The following is a 25,529-nucleotide window of genomic DNA, read 5'->3' as shown; positions in this document are numbered from 1 at the left end:
ACCTGCGATGTGCCTCAGCCATTCCACTCCTAGGCATTCACCCAAGAGAAAGGGAGTGTATGCCCGTACAAAGACTATAAATGAGACTGTCCGTAGCAGTGTCATTTGTAACAGCCAAAACCCAGAAACAACCCAAATGTCCATCAAAGGGAGAATGAATAGACAGAAATTGTCATAAATTAATAAGTGGAACACTCCTGTCAAAAAGGAATGAACTATAGAGACACCATAATAGAAATGAATATCAAAATCATAATGCTGAGTGAAAGAACTAGACAAAAAAGAGTATGTACTATACATTTCCACTCATAGAAGATTCTAGAAAATACAAACTAACCTATAGTGACAGAAAGGGGATCAGTGGTTGCCCAGGTACAGATGGAGGGAGAGATGGGCTTCAAAGAGGCACAAGAAAACTTTTGAAAGTGAGAGAAAAACCCTGTGCCTTGATTGTGGTGATGGTTTCAAGATGTAAGCATATATTGAAATCCATCAAGCCCTATGCTTTAACCATGTGCAGTTTTTGTACATAAATATACCTCAATTAGTAGTTACAAAATTCAGTACAGCTTCTCAATCACACAGAGGAAAAAGAATAAATTCCTTAAAAAGAAACTAATCTTCAAAATACTAAGAAGAACAGCATGAGTGAAATAATTCATAACTGAGAACCAACAGAACCTCTGGCTACAAGAACGCTTACCCCATTCTGTGCTAAAGGCCTGAGGTTACGCACAGCATTCTTGTCATATCAACTACAGTTCCTCCGTCTATAGTAACGTCAAGTTCTTCATCAGTCAAGAACTACTTTAGTCCTAACTTTGTCTGAATAAAGGTTAAATATTTTCCTATACTTGATATTACTAGTACAGGAATATACGCATACTTCTGTGTCCCCTATAGAGAGAACATTGTCCTTCCACGTGGTCTGTGCATTCAATCTATATATAATCGTGGTTTCATATGTATCACCTGTTCAGTCAAAGTTATCAAAATTGCTTCTTTCTTAAAAACACAGTGCCCAATTAAATGGAAGCAAGGAATTAATCCTGTGAGTGGCCGGCCTCACATGCAGTCAGTGACGCAGGCCTGTCCTGTCACACCATCATCGACAGGGACTTCTTGGCAAGGTCGGGACCCACCCAGCAAAGCAAACATGACATCCTGTGACAAGGTAGGCAGCATATGACACGCTCCCAGGGTCCATCAGACCACATTCCTCCTTAGCTGTGACATGTTGCTGGCTTTCTGCAGGTCCACACAGATGGTGTGTCCAATAACTGCCAGCAAAGCCAGAGAACTGGCGGTACAACTGAATCTCCTCAACTTTCTTGTTAACCTTTTTGAAAATGCCGGATCCTGACAGTCTCACAGATGTCTGCACTTATCCACACCTCTTTCCTCTCCTTTTTAAGCATTAGAAAAAAAAATCCCCATTGAATAAACCTCTAAGTGTCTATTTATGTGAGCTAATCTTGGTGCGGTATTTACAGCTCCTCTGGGGCTGCCGCGAGCCTCTGGGAAGGAGTGTTATATTTAAGAACTGCTTCAGCAGAACCATTTTCTGAGAAGGCCTTTCATAAAAATAAACCTGACTTATCTCAGCCCCACCCTACAAGCAGGACTAGCTGCCCCTCCTTCTCTGGGTGTTCCTTTAGCACTTTGTACACATCCGTGTTACAGCGTTCGCCTTAACCTGCCGTAATGGCTTCTATATTGTGGGCTCCATCAGGTCAGGAACAAATGATCCACACCCAAAATGCCAGCACATGGATGCATTTTAATTAATGCTTTAAATTAATTAATTTAATTAATTAATTACTTAAAAATCGTGAGCCAATTAAAATGAATAAATTTTAAAACGGTCTTACATCAGTAAAAATGGGTCATTTCATTTTTAAATACTACAATATGGAAAGAAATGTGACAAAAACTTATCACAGAGATGATCATACATGTGATTTTAATTCAGTTTGTTCTAAGATGTTGGAAGATGTCTGATTAAATGAGGGCAATCAAAAATAAAAAATTAAGCTTGGCTTTATTTTCTTTCTTTGTTTTTGTTTTTGTTTTTTTACCAAAGCATCCTTTTATACAAGTTAAGTATTTCATGGCTCTTTTGATCAACAATTTACTTTTCAGATAAATACTTCTGCAGGGGAACAACGAGATAAGTGACCTGCAACGTCTTTCAGAGAGCAGTTTTGTTTCGAGGTGGATGCCTGAGAAGGCTTTAAACCCATTTCGATGTTGCTGATTACTCTCAGCTAGGTGCTAAGGATAGCAGGAGTGCTTGCTTGCAAGCTGGGCTTGACTATCTTTTTTCAAAGCAACTTGGTTAAATCTTGCGAAGTGCATTAAAATGTACACGGAGAGGTCTCTGAGGAGGAAGTTTTTGTAACAGAACAATTGTGCCTTAGGTAGACAGTTCTTTCAGACTAAAGAGCAGTCCAAGACTGGCCTCCTGGAGAGCTGGAACAATATCTATATTCATACATTCATTTAAGGCCTTGATGGGTGGATGAATGGATAATCTTTAGCAGGGATTGGGCATCTGAATCACCTGGGAGCTCACTCAAACCACTCCTGCTGAGTCTCACCCCACCTGGATGTATCAGAACTTCCCAGGGAGAAGCTGAGACTGTGTTTATTCAAAAATCCCCCAGGAAGAAGACACAAGTAAATGGAAAGCAGTGCTCACGGAGTGAAAGAATTAATATTGTTAAATTGTCCATACTACCCAAAGCAATCAACAGATTTAACGAAATTCCTATTAAAATTCCAATGGCATTTTTCACAGAAATAGAACAAACAATCCTAAAATTTATATGGACTCACAAAAGAACCCAAATAGCCAAAGCAATCTCGAGAAAGAAGAACAAGGCTGGAGACATCACACTTTTTGATTTTAAACTATATTAAAAGTTTTCCTCAAAAGAAAAAAAAAATTTTGTGGGGCCGGCCTGGTGTTGCAGCAGTTAAGTTCACATGTTCCACTTCAGCGGCCCCGGGTTCGCTTGGCAAGCCATGCTGTGGCAGGCATCCCACATATAAAGTAGAGGAAGATGGGCATGAATGTTAGCTTAGGGCCAGTCTTCCTCAGCAAAAAGAGGAGGATTGGCAGCGGATGTTAGCTCAGGGCTAATCTTCCTCAAAACAAAAAACAAAACACAAATAAAAAATTTTGTAAATATGTGTGGTGATGGATGTTAACTAATTCTGGTTACCATTTCACAATATATTCATACATCAAATCACTATGTTGTGCACCTAAAATGAATACATTATATGTCAATTATATCTCAATTTAAAAAAAAGAGGAAAATCTGACATTCTCAGTCTGTTAACCCCCATCCTATAACAATAAGGTCACATGTAGTTGATTTAAAGGGATGACTAATCCTAGAACTGAATTTTTTTTCCCCAAAGTACTGTAAATGTACCTTAGTTCTTGTACAAGTTCATGACAAAGAACCCAGATATCTGTGTTATGCAGTAAGAATTTTGATGTAAATATATTAATTGGAGAGTTACAAACAATAACATATAAAAAACACAAAAGCCCCCAGGTGATTCTGACGCACACTCCTGGTTAACAGCCATGAGGACGGAACGAGGCCCCTCCTGTTTGCTGAGGCAGTATCTAGGCTGAGCAATCACAACATTTACAGTCCAAACAGGACAATTTTGTGAGTGAAATGGGCGCTATTAGGAATTACACCAGGGCAAGAGGCTGGAACTATTGCAAAGAGACGTGGTCACTTTTTGGTAATTGAGATCTGTTGTGTTTTTTTTTTCAATGACAGACTAAGTTTTCATCATTTTAAGAATCTTTATATAAACAACAACACATACTTGTATAAAGAAAACTGCCACATGCAGCCTTGGCACATTTCAAGCCCACCATCAGAAAAGTTTGTACCAGCGCCACCTCCAGTGGAATTTGGTTATAAAATCTCCTCGTCAGGGGCTGGCCCTGTGGCGTAGTGGTTAAGTTCACACCCTCTGCTTCAGTGGCCCAGTGTTCGTAGGTTTGGATCCTGCGCACAGACCTGCACAGCGCTCATCAAGCCATGCTGTGGCAGCATCCCACATACAAAATAAAGGAAGATTGCCACAGATGTTAGCTCAGCAACAGTCTTCCTCAAGCAAAAAGAGGAAGATTGGCAACAGATGTTAGCTCGGGGCCACTCTTCCTCACACACACAAAAAATCTCCTCTTCAAAGGCCCCTCAATGTAGGCTTTTCATGTGCCTTCACTAATGGTTTAACTAAGTGCTCTGGAAAAAAGGCAGTCAAGCTCAGATGGCCCTCTGGTAGTTTCCAAAATGGGCACACATGCTTTACACTATTCCCATCAAAAGGAGAAGCCTCATTCCCCTCCTCCTGAGTGTGGACTGGACTTGGTGACTTGCTTCTAATAAATGCAACCTGATATAAGTGACAGTGTGTGACTTCTGAGGCTTGGTCAGAAAGGGCACTGCAACTTCCTCCTTCTATTCCCTCTTGAATCCCTTGCTCACCAGGAAGCCAGATGCCATGCTGTGAGGACACTCAAACAGGTATGTGGAGAGGTCCACAGGGCAAGAACTGAGGCATCCTGCCAAAAGTTAGCAAAAACGAGTGAGCCACCTTCCAGCCACTTTGTAAGCATGACTGCAACCTCATGAGAGAGCCTGAGTCAGAACCATCCAGTAAAGCCATCCAACATGAAGCTGCTAAGTTTTGGGGTAATTTGTCATGTAGAAATGGATAATTACTACACCTACATTCTTCAACCTGGTCAGCTTTGTGATCAGGTCATGCTTTTTGAGGCTGCCTGATACTTGAGGGTAATTATGCAGCTCTCCTGCATCATTACTGAGCTCTGACCACCTACACACATGGGCTTGAGCAACACAAGCAAGGCAGGCCACTTAATCACTCTTAATTAATGCATGGGACCATTCTCCATCTGGAAAGTAGGGAAAGAAATGCCCGCCCTGCAGGCTCACAAAATGTAGATGTAGGTACTTTGAAAGCTGCAAAATGAGCCATACATGTAAATTACTGTCAAATAGACCCTATCATCTCACATACTGCAGTCTTAGCCTAATTCACTAGATGATAGTAATGACTGCTACCCCCAACACTGATGGACCACCTCTCCACAGCAGGCAAGATCTTGTATATTTAAAATTGTTAGCTAGACTTGAGCAGCCTTGCTTGAGTTGAGTACAGAAGAGACACAGGCTCTGGGAACAAATCCACTTGCCCCAGGACAGCACTCATTCAGTGGTAACTCCTTTCCCACATCTCAGCTCTTCTCTCCTCTCCGCTACCCGTAACACTCTCTGGCCAGACTCTCCTTCCACAACATGCGCTTGTGGAGTAAAGGAAGCACCACTTGAACCTTGCTCCCTAAGTTGCAATGGTCTAGGCCAGAAAAGCCAAGGAGTAGGTGTTGCTGGCAGGCCCCCAGTGCCTTCCTTCCCTGCTCTGAGGCCAGACAGGCTTCACAGCACACCCTCACCAAAGATGAGCAGAGAGAGCCTCCACGGCCCATATACACGCATCTGCACATGCACACAGGCACCCCTCTCAGGACACTGGGCATTATGAAAACACTGTGGGCTTTAGTGAGGCTGCTGGCAAATGCCCCCTGCAGCTATATCCCACTGCCTGGCTGCCTGGGAGGTGCAGAGTTGGCTGGTAAGAAACTATTGTATTCCAAAGAACTTTTTGCAAATCCCCAGCTTCAAGACTGACGTGGAACAGAAAAGAAGATAAATCAATGGAGACTACAGAAATCCATATTTTGCTTATCTTCTCCTGTTTCTCTCTCTTTCTAAAGTCACAGGTTTCAAACAAGCTGCAAGATTAATCACCCCAGCACATGGGCCAGGTTCCAGTGGGGACTGACCAGCAGCCTGCCTGGAACTTCTCGGACCCGGCTGGAGTATCCTAAGGAGGTACAGCTCTGATGGGGTGACAAGTGGGGTGGGGACAGCAGGAGGCTGGTAGTCTGGCTCAGAGAATGATAGAACTTATTAACAATTGAAATGGTGCACAGGGAGGGGCCTTCACATTGCTTCCTGGCTGCAGGTGTAGGGTCTATAGCCCTGAGCAAGTTGGTCAACCTCTCTGGGATTCCACGTCCTCATCCTCAAAATGGTGACAATAATGGTACCTAGGTACACGTCTACCGAGGAGGACAAATGACATAATGCACAGAGGGTACTCAGTCCACAGGTGCTTCCACACCAGTTCCACAAGACCAAAGCTGTCTACACACCGTTCAATCAGGCCACTTCTCTGACTGTCACGGATTTCACTGGACATCACAGCATTAAACTTCTATAAATGCTTCCAGATGCCCGCTCTCAACTACATACTTATCTCATTGCAGACAGGTCCATGGGCCACACTTTGAGCAGCACTGGCCTCCAGACTGCAAACACAGGCCCTGCATCTCTGACCCTCAAAACCTAGTCACTGGCTTTGCTTCTTTCTTACTTAATTATTATGTGTTAATACATGCTTTAGATTTCAGACTCAAAATTGCTGTTATTAAAGCATTGAGGGCTATTGCACCTGGCCAGGGTCCCCCAACACTTGGTACTGAGCATGTCCCACAGTGAGTGAGACAGTATGCATTTGGCAGGCCTCGGCCTGAGTCCCCACGTCCTGTTACCGCCAGTTGTGCTATGTGGAAATGCTGGCTGAGGCTCACTGTCATGGATAAAATAGGTAATCACCTTCTCATGGTAAGCACTGGAAATGAACTCAAGTAATAAACCAGGAGCCCAACCCATAGAGGACCCCGAGCTCCACCCGAACCCCTAGCGAATGCTCACTTTCCTCCCATGATGCCTACGTTCTCTGAAGGACCTGACTCTGCTCCAGCTGCTCACATGTCCTAGAAAACCCTCCCCAGCCCCTCCCCGCTCCTTACTCTTAGACCTAGAACTTTCTTCAGGGCCCGAAGTGACTTTTCCACAAATATTTGATGAGTACATAACAGGGTTAAGAGCTGTGCTGGGCCACGTGACTCTGGGTTCAGATCTGGGTGCTGTTTAACCTCTTTGTGTCCCAGGATCCTCATTTAAAAATGGGAGAAATAATAGCACCCACTTCCTGGGCTGTGGTAAGGATTAAATGAGGTGACACACACAAGCTTTTTAAACAGTGCCTGGTAAACACCCAGCAACACTGGTTGGTGGTGCTCCGTGGGCAGTGGGCACGTGACAGGAGATCCAGCCCACACCACCCGTATCCTCACGTGCTGTTCTCCTCACAGCACTGTCCCTTGCTCTTTCCTCTCCATGAGGCTCTCTCCTCCTCTCCTGCCCTGACCCGGAGCCCTTCCCCCCTCCTCTGAGCCTCCCTGGCCTTGCTTGCCAATCATGCTCATCGTCCACTCCCCTCTACTGGGTTTAAGCATCTGGGGGACAGAGTTCTGTTTGACTCTTCACATTCAATATTAACACTTGATGCAATGAATAAGTAAATGATTTTCTTCCAAACTCCCCGCTCCCTTCCACCCACCTCCCACCGTCCCATCTGTTAAGGACACTGACCTCTCCCAGTTTTCCGGGTTTGGAGCCTGGCCTCCTCCTGATTCGACTCCCAGGGTCATGCACCTGGTATCTCCAACACCGTCCCTCCCTTTCCACTTACACTGCTGGAGGCAAGGTTAAGCCATGCTCCTTGGGCCCAGGCTACTGCCACACTGACTGTTCCAGCTGGTTCCTGGACTCTCTCCTTTCCTCTCTGGCTTCTCTCATATCCTGGCCTCAGTGCAATCTCCTGAGACCAAACTTTACCCATGAGGATGGTGCTCTTTTGCTCATAAACCTCTGACTGATCCCCTAGTTTTTCAAGATAAAATCCAAATGCCCAGGCTGGCCCTCCAGATGCCGGCAGTGGGGTCCCAAGCCTCCGATTCAGGTGTCTAAACATGTGCATTCCTCAGTCTCCCCCTTCAGCCCACTGAAGGCCTGTTCGGCTTGTCAGTCAGTCCACAGGGGTGGGAACGGGCCTTGGGCTTCCCTCTGTCCTCACACTTCCATTCCTGGCAGTTCCCCGCTGTGGTGCTCACTGCCTCTCCAGCTAGACACAGTTTATCCAATTTTCGACCCCTTCTCAAGATCTGACCAGCTTTTCCTCATCTCCTAGCTTCAGAGAGATGCCACTGCTCCACAGTCAGGGCCAGAAGCCCTTCCTTTTGGTTGGTTTTAACTGATCTCCAATGTCTTGGCTTCACTTGGTCCCCTCTCTGAATTCTTATCCCTGTGCTAGAAGGTGCTTACGAAATAATTGTGGACTGTCTGCCTGGCTAACAAGTGCCAAGATCTGGCCTCACCCCCCAGCATAATAAATGTGGAGGAGCCGCATAAATAAAGCAACGATGCCATCATTTCCAGCAGTTAACTTTGATAAGAAATGACTCTCTACTGCTAAAGTAAAGTGAGAAGAAGAGCATTCTTTTTTTCTGAAGAGTCACAATTCTGGTGATAATAGTGCTTTCAAGGTATAGGAACTCAACCTGAGTTCACTGTCACTCCCTGACCATGAACCACTGCTACTGTTTTAAAAGAAGATATGATACAGGGCAGAAAGCGTGGTTATCAGAGAGCGTCGCAGATATCTTAGCCACCCAGCCACCCCACCAGGCAATCTTGGTGACTCATTTTCTGGCATGTGCTAAATCATTGGCTCAATTTTCCCAATGTAATGCTGCAACTACGACAACGATACACCACTCACAGACTGTATTCTTAGAATAAGCTATTGTTTCCATCACTGCAATAAAAACTTATACTTTACAAATTAGAATGTTTTAAAATACAGTAATAAATTGATGTTTTCCCAAGCCTCATTACAAAGTTAACACAACAGGCCATAATTTCAGGTTTACGCTCTTACATTCACTTGCAGAGAACAGAGATGTAGAAGTGGTTTATGCCCTTTTATAAAATCTGGAGAAATGAGACGTGGTCAATCGTGGACTGCAAAGTCCATCATCCAAAACTAACAAGGTCCCTGTGCGCATGTACTTTGGTGTACACAGTGAGGACACAGAGGTGGGAGGTGGGGGCAGTAGCCCACCCCTCCAGGGCTGAAGGAGCAGCAGGGCCAGGCAGGTTCAGCCTCTTAATTATCACTTTTTCCTTCAGCAAAAAATGCAGTCATTTTAAGAGGAAGTTTGTCAAAGCAACAGATACTGAGTCCTTATTTCTATCAAATGAATGTACTTGGGGTGGAGGATTGAATAACCTCTTAGATCTGATGTGTGACAAACACAGACTTAGCAAAATTTAGGTTGTCTACCGACCCAGCTCAACGAGGGATGTGTAAATGTGCCCTGAGCTGTTCTGTTTGGAGCGGCATTCCCTTCCTGACACTTTTCCAGTGGATCTGAAGACTTGCTCAGTATTTTATCTAATCTCCAAATATATGTTTTAAAGAAATTATGATATTATTTTGCTGTGAGTAGTCTGCAGAGCGGCTGACAGAACATATGTGACAGATCGCACACTGCATCCAACACTGAACTCAGACATTTACTTTATATTCTCTTTAATGGGTAGAGAATATCATGCAGTGAAGCTGGACACAGCCAAGGTTCAGGGCGAAGTCCTCCTCTAAAACCCATCACTGGTCCAACAGTCAGGAGACCACACTCCAGTCACAGGCTGTCAGAAGCATCTCCATCTCAATCCTGAGGGGACTGAGGGATGAGGAGGTCACACAGCTTCAAGCGGCAGAGAGGGACTTGAAGGCCTTGTCTTCCCACCCAGTGTTCTTTATATCGATGCCCTCACCATAGAAGTGACCAGATGGCTGCAAACTGCTCGTGTCCCTCATGCAAAACACCACAGGCCTCCAGTGCCGGGCCCCTCATGCCAAGCAAGCGGTGGTCTCTACTTCACTCGGACAAGAGACAAAGGGACACAAGTGAAACCTGGTGGAAAATCTTTTTTTCCCAATGATATGTCACTTTTGCATGTATAAAATAAACAAAAACACGTTTTAATGCCAACAAAACTTTGGCATCATAAAAACACCACCAATCTAAGTAAAAATGTTATGAAAGTGAAGTGTGTACCCCTAGCATGCACAGGAGTATATTATTACAGCCAGCCCAGTTTCAAAACGAGTCATCCATTACTTCTCGTTAACCTCCTCAGTTAAAGCCTAACCGTGACATAAGCATACTGTATAATTTTAAACTCAGAAAACAAGAAGTAAACAGCAAGAAAACATTTCAAACATACAATTTTCCTCTGGGGTTGCCATTCAGATCCCTGTCTAAAGAGCCAGGCTTTGCACAGACCACCAACTAACGAGACAAAAGCTACATTCTTCCAACTTTGCTGGGTCATTTGTAACCATCAGTTATAACTGACAGGAGGAGAGGATTCCACCCAGGTTAAGTAAAACATCATCAGCAGAGAGAAAGAATTTTTGTGAGAGTGACTAAAAACAAGTTTTTTAAAAAAGAAGAAGAAAATAGATTGAGGGACGCTTCACTTGCACAGATCTTCGGTAAGTTAAGCACATGTGTGCACGGAACTTTCACGATGCTAAAAAGCCCCCAACCGGGTGCCAGCTGGGCACTTAGTAAGTTCTACTTGATGACTAAGGCCGTCTTTTCCACCTTCAAGGTTCCTTGGTGTTAGCTATGCAGATGAGGACAAGCAATGCCAGAACCTAAGGGCCACCCTGGGGCTCTCTCCTTCTTCTCAGCTCCTCCCTGCTGGGGGGTCAGAGATGGAGGACATTAGCCCTTGAAGCCCCCTGTCCAAAGAGACCACCCCCTCACGGGGGAAGTAGTTACATAGTCACCCGGCTCATGGGCCCAAGGTCTGGCCAAAGTTACCCACAAGAGAAACAACTAGCAAGTTTGTGAGTTTGGGTCTGTGCAGTTTCTACTTGGAAAGAAGCTCATTTATTGTGCAAAGCAGAGCTCTGTGCTCTCATTAAATCTATGGGCACAAGATGCAGCAAGCTGAGTCAACATCCAGGACAAAGGGGAGCCTTTGAAATGTTTATTAATTAATAAGCCACGATCAAGGCAGAACATCTTGCTGGGGAAGACAAGAAGGCTGCATTCGATGCTTCATATTAAGTCACAGACACATTAACTGTGCTCCACAACAGCTGGGCTTGGTCCTGGCCCGTCACATCCACGTATCTCTTTCAAAAAGTACAATTGCACCTAAGAGTCTCAGGAATCCAGAATGCATTAGGAATCTAGAAATGCACTAACACTTTAGATCAAATGGGTAACATCACGACTCTCCCATACGAGGAAGAAGCCACATGGATACAATGACTGTTTCTTCAGAAAAACGCCATTGAGAAACGCAGGCAGTTCAGAAACAGCCATTCAGGACCACCTGCCGCCCTGCGGAAGCCAGAGAGTGGATTCAGCTAACATGCCTTTGGAAACTGTGTCCCAGGCTTCTATTTCGTGTGGTGGCATGACCACAGGATGAGGAGCAGAACACTGAACTCGAGACTTCAGAGTCATGTGACAATCTCATCTCCAAACTGGAGAAATGGTTACTGCTGCTAACTTTGGCGGGCCAAGGGGGGGTCCGCCTCCCAGCACAGGGCAGGCAAAGACGATCCTGACAGCTGGAAAATATCACTATCACAGATGACTAAAACGCTGAAATAAGGCAAGCCCTTGTGAAGAACATTTTTCTTTCCTCCTTTTAGAAAAATTTATAACCAAAAATTCATCATTCCAAAAGTGTGAAACATTGCAGTAATTAAAAAAAATTGATGGATAATAAGGAACTATTCCAAATTGAAGTCTATTTCAATTTAAGTTAATCTAGTTCCAAACCAGCTTCCCTAACTTTCCTGAATGTTGTAGAATTCACACACTAACTTCATTCAGGACACATCCTTCAAGTTTGGATCACTGCATTAGAACCAAACCAATCATGTGAGCAGCGACAGAGGGGAGTGGTTTAGAGCGGCAACGGCAGGAGAAACACTCAGACTTCGTGACCCAGTGGACACCTTTTAAACCTAATTGGGTGACCCTGCTGGCTCCCATAAGAGTCTACATTTCACTCTTCCTGCATGTGACATTGTCAGGACGCTGGTAATCACGACGCTGTAGGAAGGGGTTTAGATGCAGAGTAGAAGGGAGAAAGTTTTCAGTTCTACTCAAAACCAATTCTACATGACAATTATAGTCAGCAAGACAGAGGGCGGGTGGGCAGACACGTGGGGAAGCTCGGCAAGCAGCTACTTTCTGGGCGGCAAATGTCTAGATTCTGGCCACAGTAGATCAGTCTCTTTCCAACCCAATGGTTTGTTTATTGAACATTACTGGATTTTGATCTTAAGTAATAGGGCTCCAGCCAACAAAATTATATTTGTTTCAAAAATTAGCCACATGAACAAAAGTATATGCTCCTGCTGTATTATCACTCCCACCCAAACTATTTTTAAATTCAACTCCCAAAACACTGGGTCTGAAAAGACCGCCAGAATCTGATGTGGGAATCTGATGCTTTGCCAAGTGCCGGAAGTCAGACTTCACTTCCCCCCCCACATAGGTACACACACACACACACCACACACACCCCTTCACTCACACGTTCTCACACACTCACAGCCTGTTTTCCCATCAAGTTTCCTAACTTCGGTTTGCTACCTAAGTGTGTAATTTTTCAAGCTATTTACACATAATTGTAGAGTCGATATATCCAGTATTTCTATTCTTCCCTAGTCTGACTCCTAAGGCCACGCAGAGCACAGACTGTGGCTGTGACAAACGCCTGCAGGCACTTCTTGTCATCTCAGGCCAGCTTTCTCTCCAACCTGCTCAACTCCCCAGGCCGGCAGTGAGATGGAAGCCCTGATTTCCCCACAGCGGCCACGCTGAGGGCCCAAGCTCTGAAATTCTCTTTTCTCTCTACCTTTCCAGGCTGTAGCCCATTCTGAACAAGCAAAAGTGGGTATGGCATGCATGATAGGAACAGAGACATCATAAAAAGTAAAAACTTTGGTGGGGCCAGCCCAGTGGTGTAGTGGATAAGTTTGTGCACTCCACTTCGGTGGCCCAGGGTTTGCAGGTTCAGATTCCAGGTGCAGACCTACACACTGCCCATCAAGCCATGCTGTGGCAGTGTCCCACATACAAAATAGAGGAAGATGACACAGATGTTAGCTCAGCAACAATCCTCCTCAAGTGAAAAGAGGAAGGTTGGCAACAGATGTTAGCTCAGGGCCAATCTTCCTCACAAAAAAAAAAATGTTGGTGCTCTGATCTGGTGCAGACCAAAAGGGCCACCCAGTCCATGCCAGCCCTGTGCATCCGAGCTCTCCTGGAAGGGAGCCGGGTAGAGACATCTCCACCTTCTCTGTGCTCAGGATGCCAGGAGACTGCCGTCCAGAGACGCCAGCTGCCAACCCGGCCCTGCATCAAGTCAACCACTGCCACACTACAGAGCCTGCACCAGTTTCTGTGAGTGATGCACAGAGCAAACTGAGCATGTGTTTTCCAGCAGAAGCCAAGGAACTGCCAGGGGAACCCATTCAGAAGAAACCAGGGGTCTCTAGGATCCTGCAGGAAGGAAGAGGAGCGAGGTCACCTACCCAGCCTGCCCTCGAATGCCAAAGCTCCTCCCAGACCCCATAGAGTTAGAGGTATGACCACATCAGCAAACACTGCTGGAAGCCCTGCTTCCTGTTCCCTCTTCCTCCAAAACTTTTAATGGCCCAGTGATCAAGATTGGGCCAAAGGCAAGAACGAAGAGAAACTGGAGCCCTTGTGAACAGTGCGTGGGAATGTAAAATGGTACAGCCTTTGGGGAAAATAGTATGGAGTTTAAAAAGTTAAACACATAACTACCAATGATCCATCAGTCCCACTTCTGGGAACATATCCGAAAGCAGCACAGGCAGGGCCAGATATCTGCACACGCATGTTCACAGCAGCATTGTTCAGACAGCCAAAAGGTGGAGGCAACCCACATGGCCACCAAGGAGTAAATCCATAAACAAAATGTAGTAAATACACAATATGGAGCATCATCCGGCCTTAAAAAGGAAGGAAATTCTGACACGTGCTACAACATGCGTGAATCTTGCGGATATTATGCTAAGTGAATTAAGCCAGTCACAAAAAGGCAGATACTATATGATTCCACTTATCTGAGGTCTCTAGAGGAGTCAAAGTCATAGAGACAGAAAGGAGGAGGGTGGATGCCAGAGGCTAGCTGGAAGGGGGAATGGGGAGTTTAATGTGAGCAGAGTTTCAGTTTGGGAAGATTAAAAGAATTCTGGAGATGGACAGTGGTGATGATTGTACAACAATGTGAATATGCTTATGTGAATATGTCACTGAACTGTACACTTAAAATTGATTAAAATGGTAAATGTTATGTTGTGTATATTTTACCACAATTAAAAAAAGATTGGGGTCAATTAATGCAAGTGAAAAGACATGTGCAACTTGTGGGTCAGACCCTAAAAGTAAAGGGTAAGTCCCCCTTCTGTCTCCCCCTCCTCAAGCCAGGCTGGAGCAGATGGAGGCCACACACTGGCCAGGGCAGATTGACAAGACAGAAAGAAGCAGGTCCCCCCGGATTTGGCACCTTGTCTCAGTCCATTCACGCTGCTATAACAAAATAACACCGACTGGATGGCTTAGAAACAACAGATATTTATTTCTCACAGTTCTGGAGGCTGGGAGGCGAGGATCGGGTGTCAGCAAGGTCGGGTGAGGACCCTCATCTGCTTGCAGACTGCTTGCTGTGTCCTCACGTGGCAGAAGGGACTACAGAGCTCTCTAGGGTCTCTTTTATAAGAGCACTTAATCCCACTCATGAGGGCTGCACCCTCATGACCCAACCACCTCCAAAGGGCCCACGTCCTAATACCATCACCTTGGGGGTTAGGATTTCAACATATTAATTGTGGGGGGGACACAAACACTCAGAGCATAGCACACCTCAACCAGCTCTGGACTACTGACGCAGACTTTTATGTAACAGAGAGAGAAAATTATCTCCTCTTTAAGCCACTATCACTTTGGGTTGTCTAACACAGTCACTTTATGTTCCTCAAAATAAGATATCTAACACCTTCCAGGTCTGCAAAGAGCAGGACTGCACAACTGGCAAGCCGAGACAGAGCATATCAGTCTGAAATATTTTAGTGACAAGTGATCTGTCTGTTGTCATATAGCCTGGCAGAAACAAGATTAAGCAGCAGTTTAGGAAAAAAGTCAATTTTTTCAAAGGAAGGATTTAGAATTTCTGGGAACACTTCGAATCATAGAATTTTGGAGCTCGTGTGAGTCTTGAGATCATCTCATCCAATACCTCCACCGACACAACGGAAGCAGAGCTCATTACTGAGTTCCCCCTGGGAGTCACATGCTGTGCCACAAAAACTCAAGAGTAACATCCCTACCTCCAAGGAGCTCAGAATTTATCAGGTCAGAGACAAGTAAACAGAAAATCCTAATCCCATCCAAGGGTTTGCAACAAGGGACTCAGCAGTGCAGGAGAGAGAGACTTCCAAGCTCACCCTTCCGAGCCCAGACGAGGGGCGTTGAAGGCCCCGATGAGGCCGCAGCTAGAAGATAAGCAGGAGCCATTCTGCGCAAGAAGAGAAGCCCAGAGGCCAAGGGAGAATGTATGAGCAAACAGGGGCCGTCTGGTTCAGAAAGGACAAACAGATAGTGACATAGGAGAGGCTGGAGCTGCGTGGTCCACCTGGACACTACTGGCCATGTGAAGCTATTTACATTCAAATTAACAAAAATTAAAGAAAGTGAAAAATTCTGCTCCTCACTTGCAGTAGCCACATTTCAAGTGCTCAGTAGCTTCTGTATTAGACACAGATACAGAACATTTTCTTCCTCACTGAAAGTTTTGTCAGACAGTGCTGGGCTGGGAAACAGGCAGGAGCCACACAGGGACAGCCTGCAGACTTGGACCAGAAGGGAAAAAGGAATCTTGCACAACTGACACTGGACTCAAGTCTTCTTATTCCTGAGCCAGTGTTCTTTCCATTAAGCCTGCCGTCGATAGGAGAGAGTCAGATAGGATTAAGGCCCAAGCAGAAGGCATTCTGGATTAGGGAAAGATACTCTGCTAGGCCCAGGAAGCCACTGCCCTCTCCTCTGTGCCCAGGGCGATGTGAGTGCATCCACGGGTGTCCATGGAGACGGGACAGCCTGCTGTCTGGAGGGAGGGGAAAGCAGCCCTAAGACAAGGGGTCCTCATCTGGGTTCTTGGACAACCATGTGAGAAGGAAGGAGGGAGATGGATGAACCAGGACTCCTGATTTATCTGGCTCATCTTTGGGCATTTCTATTATTTTTTTAAAAAAAGGGATAAAGACTTCAATGATTTATCTAAAGCAATCAACATCTCTTAAAATGGCATTACTTGGGGGCCGGCCAGGTGGTGCAGCAGTTAAGTGTGCACGTTCCGCTTCAGCGGCCTGGGGTTCGCCCATTCGGATCCCGGGTGCACGTCATGCTGTGATAGGTGGCCCACATATAAAGTGGAGGAAGATGGGCATGGATGTTAGCTCAGGGCCAGTCTTCCTCAGTGAAAAGAGGAGGTTTGGCAGCAGTTAGCTCAGGGCTAATCTTCCTCAAAAAAAAAAGAAAGAAAAAAATGGCATTACTTGGTTTGGTGGACATGGGGGTTAGATGTACAAAAGCATTTGTGCAAAAGCATTTGCGGACTGGGAATCTGTCTAATGAAATGTGGCAAAATATAATACATTTTAACAGTTGCTTGAAAGGCTTTTTCTTTTTTTCCTTTTTTCAATAGAAATGTTCTGGCTGTAGAATTTATTCTATTTGGACTTGACCTGTAAGAGACATGATCCAGCAAGCAACAGCTCACCAGATTGCTCAGAAGCATGGGGACTGTCCCTGAGACAGACGTTAAGAAACACAGATATTGTTGGAGGCCCACTATCATTTTGTCTCACCAGAGAAAACAGCAGAATGTAGTCTAGAATAAATGCCATTAGGTCCTGAAATAATTACCATCATTAGCTTTGTCAAAAGCAATGAAACCACATAAAGTACACATGAGAAAAAAATGCAATATACCTACAGGAAGAGACAACTGAAAAATAAAGACTCATGGAAACATGAAGGAAAAGTGATACAGCATAATGCTGCCATCGAGTCAGGTGCTGAAAGCCAGCATGTGGCCCTGGACACTAAACACTGGAGTGACAAGGTGCAAGTGAAAAAGCAAAATACAACATGTGAGGGAGGGAGGGGCTAAAATTTAAATTCACTTAAATAAATGAAAATCATAAAAGAATAAAAAAGGCATATGATCAATATATCAACAATATAAATCAATATTAAATATTTTAAGTAGAGAAAAAGTACAAAGATGAAGACATTTAAGCTTTCAGTGGGTCACAAAATATCAAATCCATGTTCTGTTATAGTACAAAGTAACTGAGAAAACGCATAACTAAAATTAACCAACACATAAAATCCATAGACGCCATGATTAAATGTGGACGGGGAGAAAATGAACAGATGTAGGGAAATAGCACATAATAAATACATCAACTCTCTACCAAATGTTTTTACTTAGTTCAAGTCTAAATCAGAACTAAGTGTTCCTATATTTTAAATTTGCACATCCTGGATCTAAACACTCTTTTGATATCAAGTACGTCTACTCACTATTTAAATGTTCTGATCAACTGCAAAATGAAATTTAACCAAAAATCTAATAACAAAGCACAAAAGGCAGAGAAAGCTAAACTGCTTATTATGGTGTGTAGACAGAACCTACAATCATTGTTTTCTTAATGATTATGGAACCACTCTTCGGTGCACACAAATTATGACTTCACTTCCCAGGTCCAAAATTAAAGAGGGCACTGAACCCAGGCCTGCATGTATATGGGGGCTGTCACTCTGCCTGAGCCTACCCAGTAATAATCAGCTTGGCCTGGGCCTGGGGAAGGTCCTACAGAGAAGAACAGAGGAGGGGCTGCAGACTGCAGTTTCTGGAGGCAGGAGAGACCCCATGTTGTACACATATCTTTATACCAAATTTAATCATACTTTAGTTTCATCATCCTTACACAACCACTGTAAAATATTTAAAATAGACTAAGACTATTTGATTTTGTGACAGGGAAATGTCCAACTCCTCCAATTTATTAAGAAAAATTATAATTACAAAAGTATAAAATCTCACTTTACATCTAAGAATAACTAACTTTTACATTCTTAAATGATTTGCCAACACAAAGAACAGCTTAGAAGTAACACCTTTTAAAAATATAGCTCAAATTAAATGGGAAAAGTTTAATGTAACAAACAATTATATAAGCTATCATTTTAAAGAATCTAAACACATTCTCTAATACCTTAGCCACAAGCTTAAAAACTTTTAAAAGAAAGAAAAGGCCTAGAAACTTGAACTTGTTATTATGGTATATACTTATTAATATTTCATTAATATTTGTATGCTCATGAGAGTGGAAACAGGAAGTGCCATCGTGGCGGGCCATGTTTACTGTCAACATCAGGCCTCCTACACTTAATATTATGTTGAGTGTTGACAGGACTAGTGTAGCTCAAGTTACCCACTTCAAATAATTTTTTAAAAATATTTCTCATTCCAATAACTTGGTTAATAAATACAAATTTATGCAGAGAAATGAATGCCAGCTATGTCTACATGAAGCTCACATTTTGATGAAATTGATTAGCAAACGTCCACTGATTTTTACACAAGCATAGTGCCTGAATGTGGTCACTGATCAAAGGCACCAGCTGTTTTGACATTTCATGTCACTGGAGACTAGCCTATTCTACAGAAATGTGTTTCCTCCATATAAAAAAAAATTAACCAGGATCCTGCCAAACCCCAAACATTCTATCTCTTTTTCATGTAGGGTCCAATGGGAAATTTAACCCTGTGTTCCATAACAATGGACTACCAGGACACGTCTCACAAATATTCAAACTGACAAACTAAAAGTAAACAGATAAATTTAAAGTTTACCTTAAATGGACTTAAATATATTTTAAAACTGCACCAAAAGTCAATTTGCCTTTATTTGTATTCTAGAATATTCTGTCAATTATTGCACTTCAACTGACCTTTAAAATTCCTCAAAAGCCACACCAAGTCTGACTTGGTTTTTGCACGTCTTCCTTCCTAAAAGAATACTTCTCCCAGAGAGCTCAGTTAGTCATAAGTCACTGTTTTACTGAAATTACTAACGAAAGCATACAATTTCAATCCAACTAAAAACGTACACTTGTGTTCTCAACAAAGATAAGTGATAACACTCTATTAATAATTTGGTAGACACACCATCAGTGGATTCCCATTCACTAGCCTCTCTGGTCCTTCAGTCATCCTCAACAAGGGATGTCGGAGAGCTCATTTTATAACCTGAAACCCCCTTAATTCATTGTTCCCCGCCAGCCCGTCTCTACACAAGAAGAGAACAAGTGGTGGGTTCCTTCAACAACAACAAAACAACAAATTCATCACATCAGTTGTTTGCTGTCATGTGGAAAAATGACGGCTCCCTGAAAGTCTGATTTGATAACCAGCTATTGCAGTATCAGAAAGAAATCCAGTTCCCCTGGAGCACGTGGCAAGCACTGCCTCCTCCTCATGTAACAGAGGAGCAGATCAGAGAAGAGAGAATGGTAATTTCAGCAAAGAACCAACAGAAACTGATTGCCATCAATAAGGCACGAAAGCCAGAAATTCCACATCCATATCTATTCTTTCTGGTAGGCAAGCAATATATCTAAATTATACAAAATTTTCAAAAAACCCAAGACTATTCCTTTCCTCTCATTTTAACGTACAACAGCTCATTATTAAACACGTAATTCTTCTCTGGAAAATATAAGCACATTGAAATTTTCTTAATGTCCCTTCACTAAAGATACTAAAACAAATGACAAATAATAAAATAATTGGGAATAAGAGAAGTTAAAAACAACACGTCTACATTTCTTGGACAAAGATGTTCAAACAAGCAGTTAGACGCTCTGAATGTGAGTGTGGGGAAATAACCAAATGCATCGGGCATAACAATTTCATGTTTTGTCATATCCATAGTAAAAACGCTTAGCTTCCCTCTGGGACTCACACGTGAAGGCCCACCGGAGCCCCCTCGGCACCGTGAAGCGCCAGCGCCGGCCCTGCCTCCTGCTCCTGCAGTACCAGGCTGCAGGCACAGGGCGCCCAGGCGCCGGAGTCACTGCTTCAATAATCGGATTTCTTTAAAGGATTTTACAAATACTTTTTGGATACAGTTTTGCTGGCCTCTTAAATGTTCTCTACTTCATATTTATTTATAAAGTGATAGTGACGAAACGATTGAGTCTCCTTAAATAGGCTCATTAAATGGGCTACGAAAGCGACAGATTTGAGGGTAATTCTGTTACACGGTTCCCTACGTCATTTTGGGATGCCCATTACCATGAAAAGGGATTGCCCACATATATTTTCTTTTGGGGGGATTTATTTGTTCAAAGGGAATTACATAACCACCACTAAGCGCACTGCAAAAAAAAAAGTTTTTTTTAACATTTCTCAGTTTCAGGATTATTTGATTTGCCAACCTGGCTCACTTTTTCCTGGCACTAAAGGGAGAGGTTTTTTTGTTCTGTTTTGTTTTTTTGAAAGCCAGTTTGAACCTTTTGCAGACTCGGGCAACACAGCGGCCTACGGGACAAGGGCAGGGTGAGTCAGTGGGACACCAGTGCACAGAAAAGAGATTAGTTGTCCGGAAAGCTGCGTCGTTCGAGACCAGTTGCTATAGCGGAAAGTGGGCCCACTCGATAAGCAGGTGCAGGGCCCACCCCAGCCACTCATTCCATTTGCAAGACTCATAACACATTTGCTCCAGGCCGGCGAGGGAGTTCGCAGGTCCCCGGAGCGCCAAGCAGAAAGGCCCAGCCGCCGCAAGGACCGCGCGCGACCCCGCAGCGCCCCGGCGTCGCTGCCTGGTTGAGTTGTGCAAGGTTCAAGCTCCGGTTTGAAGGGCAGGATTCCTTTTCTTGTATTAGCAAAATCACTCTTTTTGCGACTAATGTGTGAATGTGACATGTAATCCCTACGTGCAAGGTGTGGGGATAGAAAACAGACACCGGAAAGGTTTGGGGAAAGGCAGAACCGCGCAGGCAGGGATGGAATCCTTGACTTGGGGCGATGCTGCGATGTCCACCCCGGGCCTGGTCCCTCCCCGCGCCCTCTGCACTGTTGAGGGAACCCCTAAAATGAATGCCGGGGTCGGGGAGCAGATGTCATGAAAACCTGCCAGGCAGTGCCCTCTACAACCCTCCCGAGACCGCGAGACCCAGGCGTCTTCGAGGTCCTGGAACCTCCCCTTCATTTTGCGGGGAAGGGTGGACGGTGGGGCGGGGTACCGTGCCCCGGTGAGGGGTGACTTGTCTGGAACTCTGGGGGCACGGGGAAAGTCAGTGACAGAGCTGGAGTCCGAGGCCGAGTCTCTCACCGCCTTCCCACCCCTCCAGGGATACTCAGAAGTGGCTGAGGAAGACTCCGAGCTGGGTGGGGGCTCTGCTCGCAGGTACCCCAAAAAGGGGCGCGCGCACAGAAACACCCATGTGAAAAGTGCTCTGGCCTCGGCCTGACACTGTTACCTGGGCAACAACCCGGGTGCACAAAGTACACAACCCTCTTCCCTGGCAGGGCGCGAGCCCGCGGGCCAAAGAGGGAACACCTCTGCCCCGAGTGCGCGCCGGTGCCCGCGCCCCTGCCCCGAGCCCTCCCCGGCGCCCGCACCCCTGCCCCGAGTGCGCGCCGTGCGGGCGCGGGCGTTGGAGCCGACAGCAGCCCCCGCCCGCGCGCCGCCCGACCATCCGCCCGCTTACCCGGTGGGGGGCTTAGCCGCCGAGGCGCGCGGCGAGTCCATGGAGCCGGCGGGCGCGGGGCGCGGGCGGTGCTCGGGCCAGGCCGAGTCAGGCGCGCGCTCGCTGCCGCCGCCGCCGCCCTCATTCACTTTTTCCGCGCTGACCCATCGTCCTCCCAAGCGGGGCCGGCGGAGGACAGCGGCGGGGCCGAGAGGACGGAAGGGGCTGGAACCGTCCGGGGCGGGCGGGGGCGCAGGCCGCGCGGGGAGGGGCTGGCGCGGCGCGGGGCGGGGGCGCCGGGAGCAAGGTGCGCCTCGCCCCCGCCCGCGCTGGCTCCGCCGCGCCCACCGGAGCGCCGCCCCCGCCCGCCCCTCGCGGCTCCTGAGCGCGCGGCTCCTGAGCGCCCGGCCCGGCCGGGTCCGGCCCGCGTAGAGCGGCCCCGAAGGGGTCGGGCGGCACCTGGGGCCCGGGCGACTCCGCGCGGCTGCCCCTGGCCACCCCGGGGGGACTCCCCGTCCGCCGCAGAGCCGCTCCCGGGCTTCTCCCTGGGGCCTCTACCCCAGGGAGAGAGTGCGCCCCTCTCTGGGTGAGGTAGAGGTCCTGAGGTGCCGGCCCCCCGCGGCGGGGAAAAGCTACCGGAGGGGGAACTACCTGGCAGCGATGAGGCCGGGCAAGGGCGAGGGGGGCGCACCCGAGGGGGAGGACTGAAGTTGGAGAATGAGGAGTGACCAGTGTCGCTCTCTGCCTTGCAACCCAAGAGAACCTTCATCCATTGCAACAGTTATCTAGCCCGGCGGGTCTCAAAGTGGTCCCTGGCTAGCAGCAGCTGGGAACTTGTTAGAAATGCAGATTCGGGACCCCACTCAGTCCTAGGGAATCCGACACAGTGGGGACTGGAGCCCCGCTCTCAGGGCTAACAAGAGCTCTGGTTGGAAGCACTCAAGTTTGCCAAGTTGGTCTAGTGGGCGCTGCGGTTGCACAGCCCCGCGATGGATCCACTGCGGTTTCTGGGGCAGAAATGCCGGCAGAGACACTCGTACTTGGGCCCAGAGCGAGTTAGCCCAAGGTTCCTGATGGGCCAGAGCTTCACCCCCACACTCTAACCCACCCCAAAGCAACAAAAGAGATTGGGTTTGCGTGAAAATCTGACCTACAAAAGTGACAACTTCCTGTGGTTCAGGAGACTACAATAAAAAAAGACCCATAAGACACAGGATCCAGTGAGCCTGCAGAGCGATCAGCGCTGGAGGAGATTCTGCTCTTGGGACCCTGTACTTCAATGAGGTGACCAGAGGCCTGCCTAAGCCTTTCTCCCACGGGTCCCCAACTTTCTCATTAACAAAGAGGGGAGACCAGTCTAGATACAAACTGCGCGCAAGACTTTGGCGCCCACCCAGAATCCGGTTCTTACCTCTGCACATGGCCTTGGAGCTCACTGCGCTGCACCCGGCCTCCGGACTGTTCTCCAAAGGAGCCAGTGCTTTGCCACCTCGGGGCTTCGGCATGGGATGCTCTCCCACACGGTTTACCTCCTGCTCCAGCACGCTGGAGTCTGCTCAGATATCAGCTACCTGAGCCCTCTGTATGAAAGCACAGACTTATTGCTCCCCTTGTCCTGCTTTATTTTTCTTTTATTTATCACTGGATGTGTATATGTTGTTTATGTGTATTTAAATGTTTATGTTTACAAATAAATGTTTATATTTATGTTTGTTTACATTTTAAAATAAAATGTTGCTTCTATATATGAATGACTATACAGTCATGAGATGCATAAGGACATTTTGGTCAATGACAGACCACATATAGGACAGTGGTCCCATAAGATTAGCACCATATAGCCTAGGTATGTAGTATGCTATACCATCTAGGTTTGTCTAAGTACACTCTATGGCATTCACACAACAAAATCGCTTAACACATTTCTCAGAAGTATCCCTGTCACTACGCAGAGCGTGGCTGTGTAAATTTTGTCTATTTATATAAATATGTAGATAAGAATGAGTGTATACATTCTATATCAATGGAATATAAGCACTATGTAAATATACATCATATTCAGTGTACATCTTGTCCGTGTGTTTGTCATTCGTCCCTGCACTAGAGTGTGATCTCAGTGAGTATTGGGCCTTCGTTTTATTCATCACTGAACCCCCAGTATCTAGGATAGTGCCTAGCAGGGTGGAATCAGGGCTCCATAAATGAAGAGTACACTGAGTGAACGAGTCTCTACAACTTTGTCTACTCTCCTCTGGGTTTTGTCTCAGGGGATCCTTCCTAGGATCTCGGGAGCCCGTCCTTGCTCTAGACATCACGTGGGAAAGAGCAGCTTGGGAGGGGCCAAAGCCCTGCACTAGACTAGGGACTATGGGCCTAGACCCCACTGAGAAGTCCAGCTCGTAGGTCATATGTAACCCAAGAGCAATTTTTGCGGTGTAAACGCTCCCTCGTTGGCTGACTTCAAGCTACCGTCATGCTGGACTCGTGGTTAGAGACCTGGGGCCTGGCTCCAGCACACCACTGTGGTGGCCCAACTCTCATCTTCCTACGTACATATTGCATGAAAACTGAACCTTTGCCCTTTTCATCCACAGAGTATGGCGGAGTGCCTGCTCTGTGTCCTAGGACTCCATGCTTGGTGTCCTTGTGCTGTGACTACAGCTCTGGCCTACTATGCTGTCAGCTTTTGACCCAAGGAGCAGGAGATATCACTTTTGCTGAGAACCAGAGTGTGAGGCCACCTTAGGGACATTCTGTCCTTGTTCTGACCCTGTGCCCCTCCTTTGCTCCTGCCTCTCCTCCCAGACCACCCCTTTCCTCTTGGCAGGCCTACGGGGGGCAGCAATAGCCCATTAGTGCCCCACTCCCCTGGAGCGCTCAGCCGCCCTTGCAGTGAGTCAGTGGGATGCAATTGTAAAGAAAAGAGATTAGTTGCAGATTCTGATCCAATGGGTCCAGGGCAGGACTTGAGAGCTCCCATTTCCAACAAGCTCCCAGCTCTGCAGAAGCTGCTGACTCAGGCATCACTCTTTGAGTAGTGAGGTTTAGTGTCAAACACACTAGCTTCAGGCTTCATCCTCCACTCACTAGCAGAATTACCGAGTAAATCGCTTCTCCTCTCTAAGCTTTAGTTTCCTCTTCTGTAAAATGAGAATAATCAGGGGCAGATTTTGCCAGGTTTCATAATACAATTTTAAGTATCTTAAAAAAAAAACAAAAAGTGGGGCCAAGCTGGAGGCATAGTGGTTAAGTTTTTGTGCTCTGCTTCAGCTCCCCGGGGTTGGCTGGTTTGGATCCCGGGTGCGGACCTGTTCACCGCTTGTCAAGACATGCCTTGGCAGGTGTCACACGTATAAAATAGAGGAGGATGAGCACAGATGTTAGCTCAGGGCCAGTCTTCCTCAGCAAAAAGAGGAGGATTGGTGGCGGATGTTAGCTCAGGGCTAATCTTCCTCAAAAAAGAAAGCATAACATTTGATTAATTCAAATTTAGAAACTGAAGTGGATTTTTTTAAGATTGGCACCTGAGCTAACATCTGTTGCCAATCTTCTTTTTCTTTTTTTTTTTTTCTTCTCCTCAAAGCCCCCCAGGTACATAGTGGTATATTCTAGTTGTGAGTGCCACTGCTTGTGCTATGTGGGACGCCGCCTCAGCGTGACCTGATGA

The 25,529-nt window shown here is 46.1% G+C and overlaps 1 protein-coding gene and 1 long non-coding RNA gene across 12 annotated transcripts in view; one reads left to right on the top strand and one right to left on the bottom strand.

Moving 5' to 3' along the window:
* COBL (cordon-bleu WH2 repeat protein) overlaps nucleotides 1-22,456 on the bottom strand; it is a 281,679-nt gene extending 259,223 nt beyond the window's left edge. For 2 of the 11 annotated variants that reach the window (XM_070497188.1, XM_070497372.1), the window contains exon 1: nucleotides 21,884-22,445. In XM_070497188.1, the coding sequence (XP_070353289.1) occupies nucleotides 21,884-21,924 (41 nt within the window). In that variant the 5' untranslated portion in view covers nucleotides 21,925-22,445. Of the gene's footprint in view, nucleotides 1-21,883 lie in introns of all 11 variants that reach the window. The other 9 variants (XM_070496988.1, XM_070497264.1, XM_070497441.1 and 6 more) reach the window with 9 other exon arrangements.
* LOC139042044 (uncharacterized) lies at nucleotides 522-19,760 on the top strand. The gene is made up of 3 exons (XR_011498249.1): nucleotides 522-1,174; nucleotides 5,834-5,951; nucleotides 16,803-19,760. It is a non-coding gene; the product is annotated as an uncharacterized lncRNA (long non-coding RNA).
* Nucleotides 22,457-25,529: the final 3,073 nt, after the last annotated feature.

Source organism: Equus asinus, chromosome 1, assembly GCF_041296235.1.
Source record: "Equus asinus isolate D_3611 breed Donkey chromosome 1, EquAss-T2T_v2, whole genome shotgun sequence".
Classification (NCBI taxonomy): domain Eukaryota; kingdom Metazoa; phylum Chordata; class Mammalia; order Perissodactyla; family Equidae; genus Equus; species Equus asinus.
This window is presented reverse-complemented; position numbering and strand designations above follow the sequence as displayed.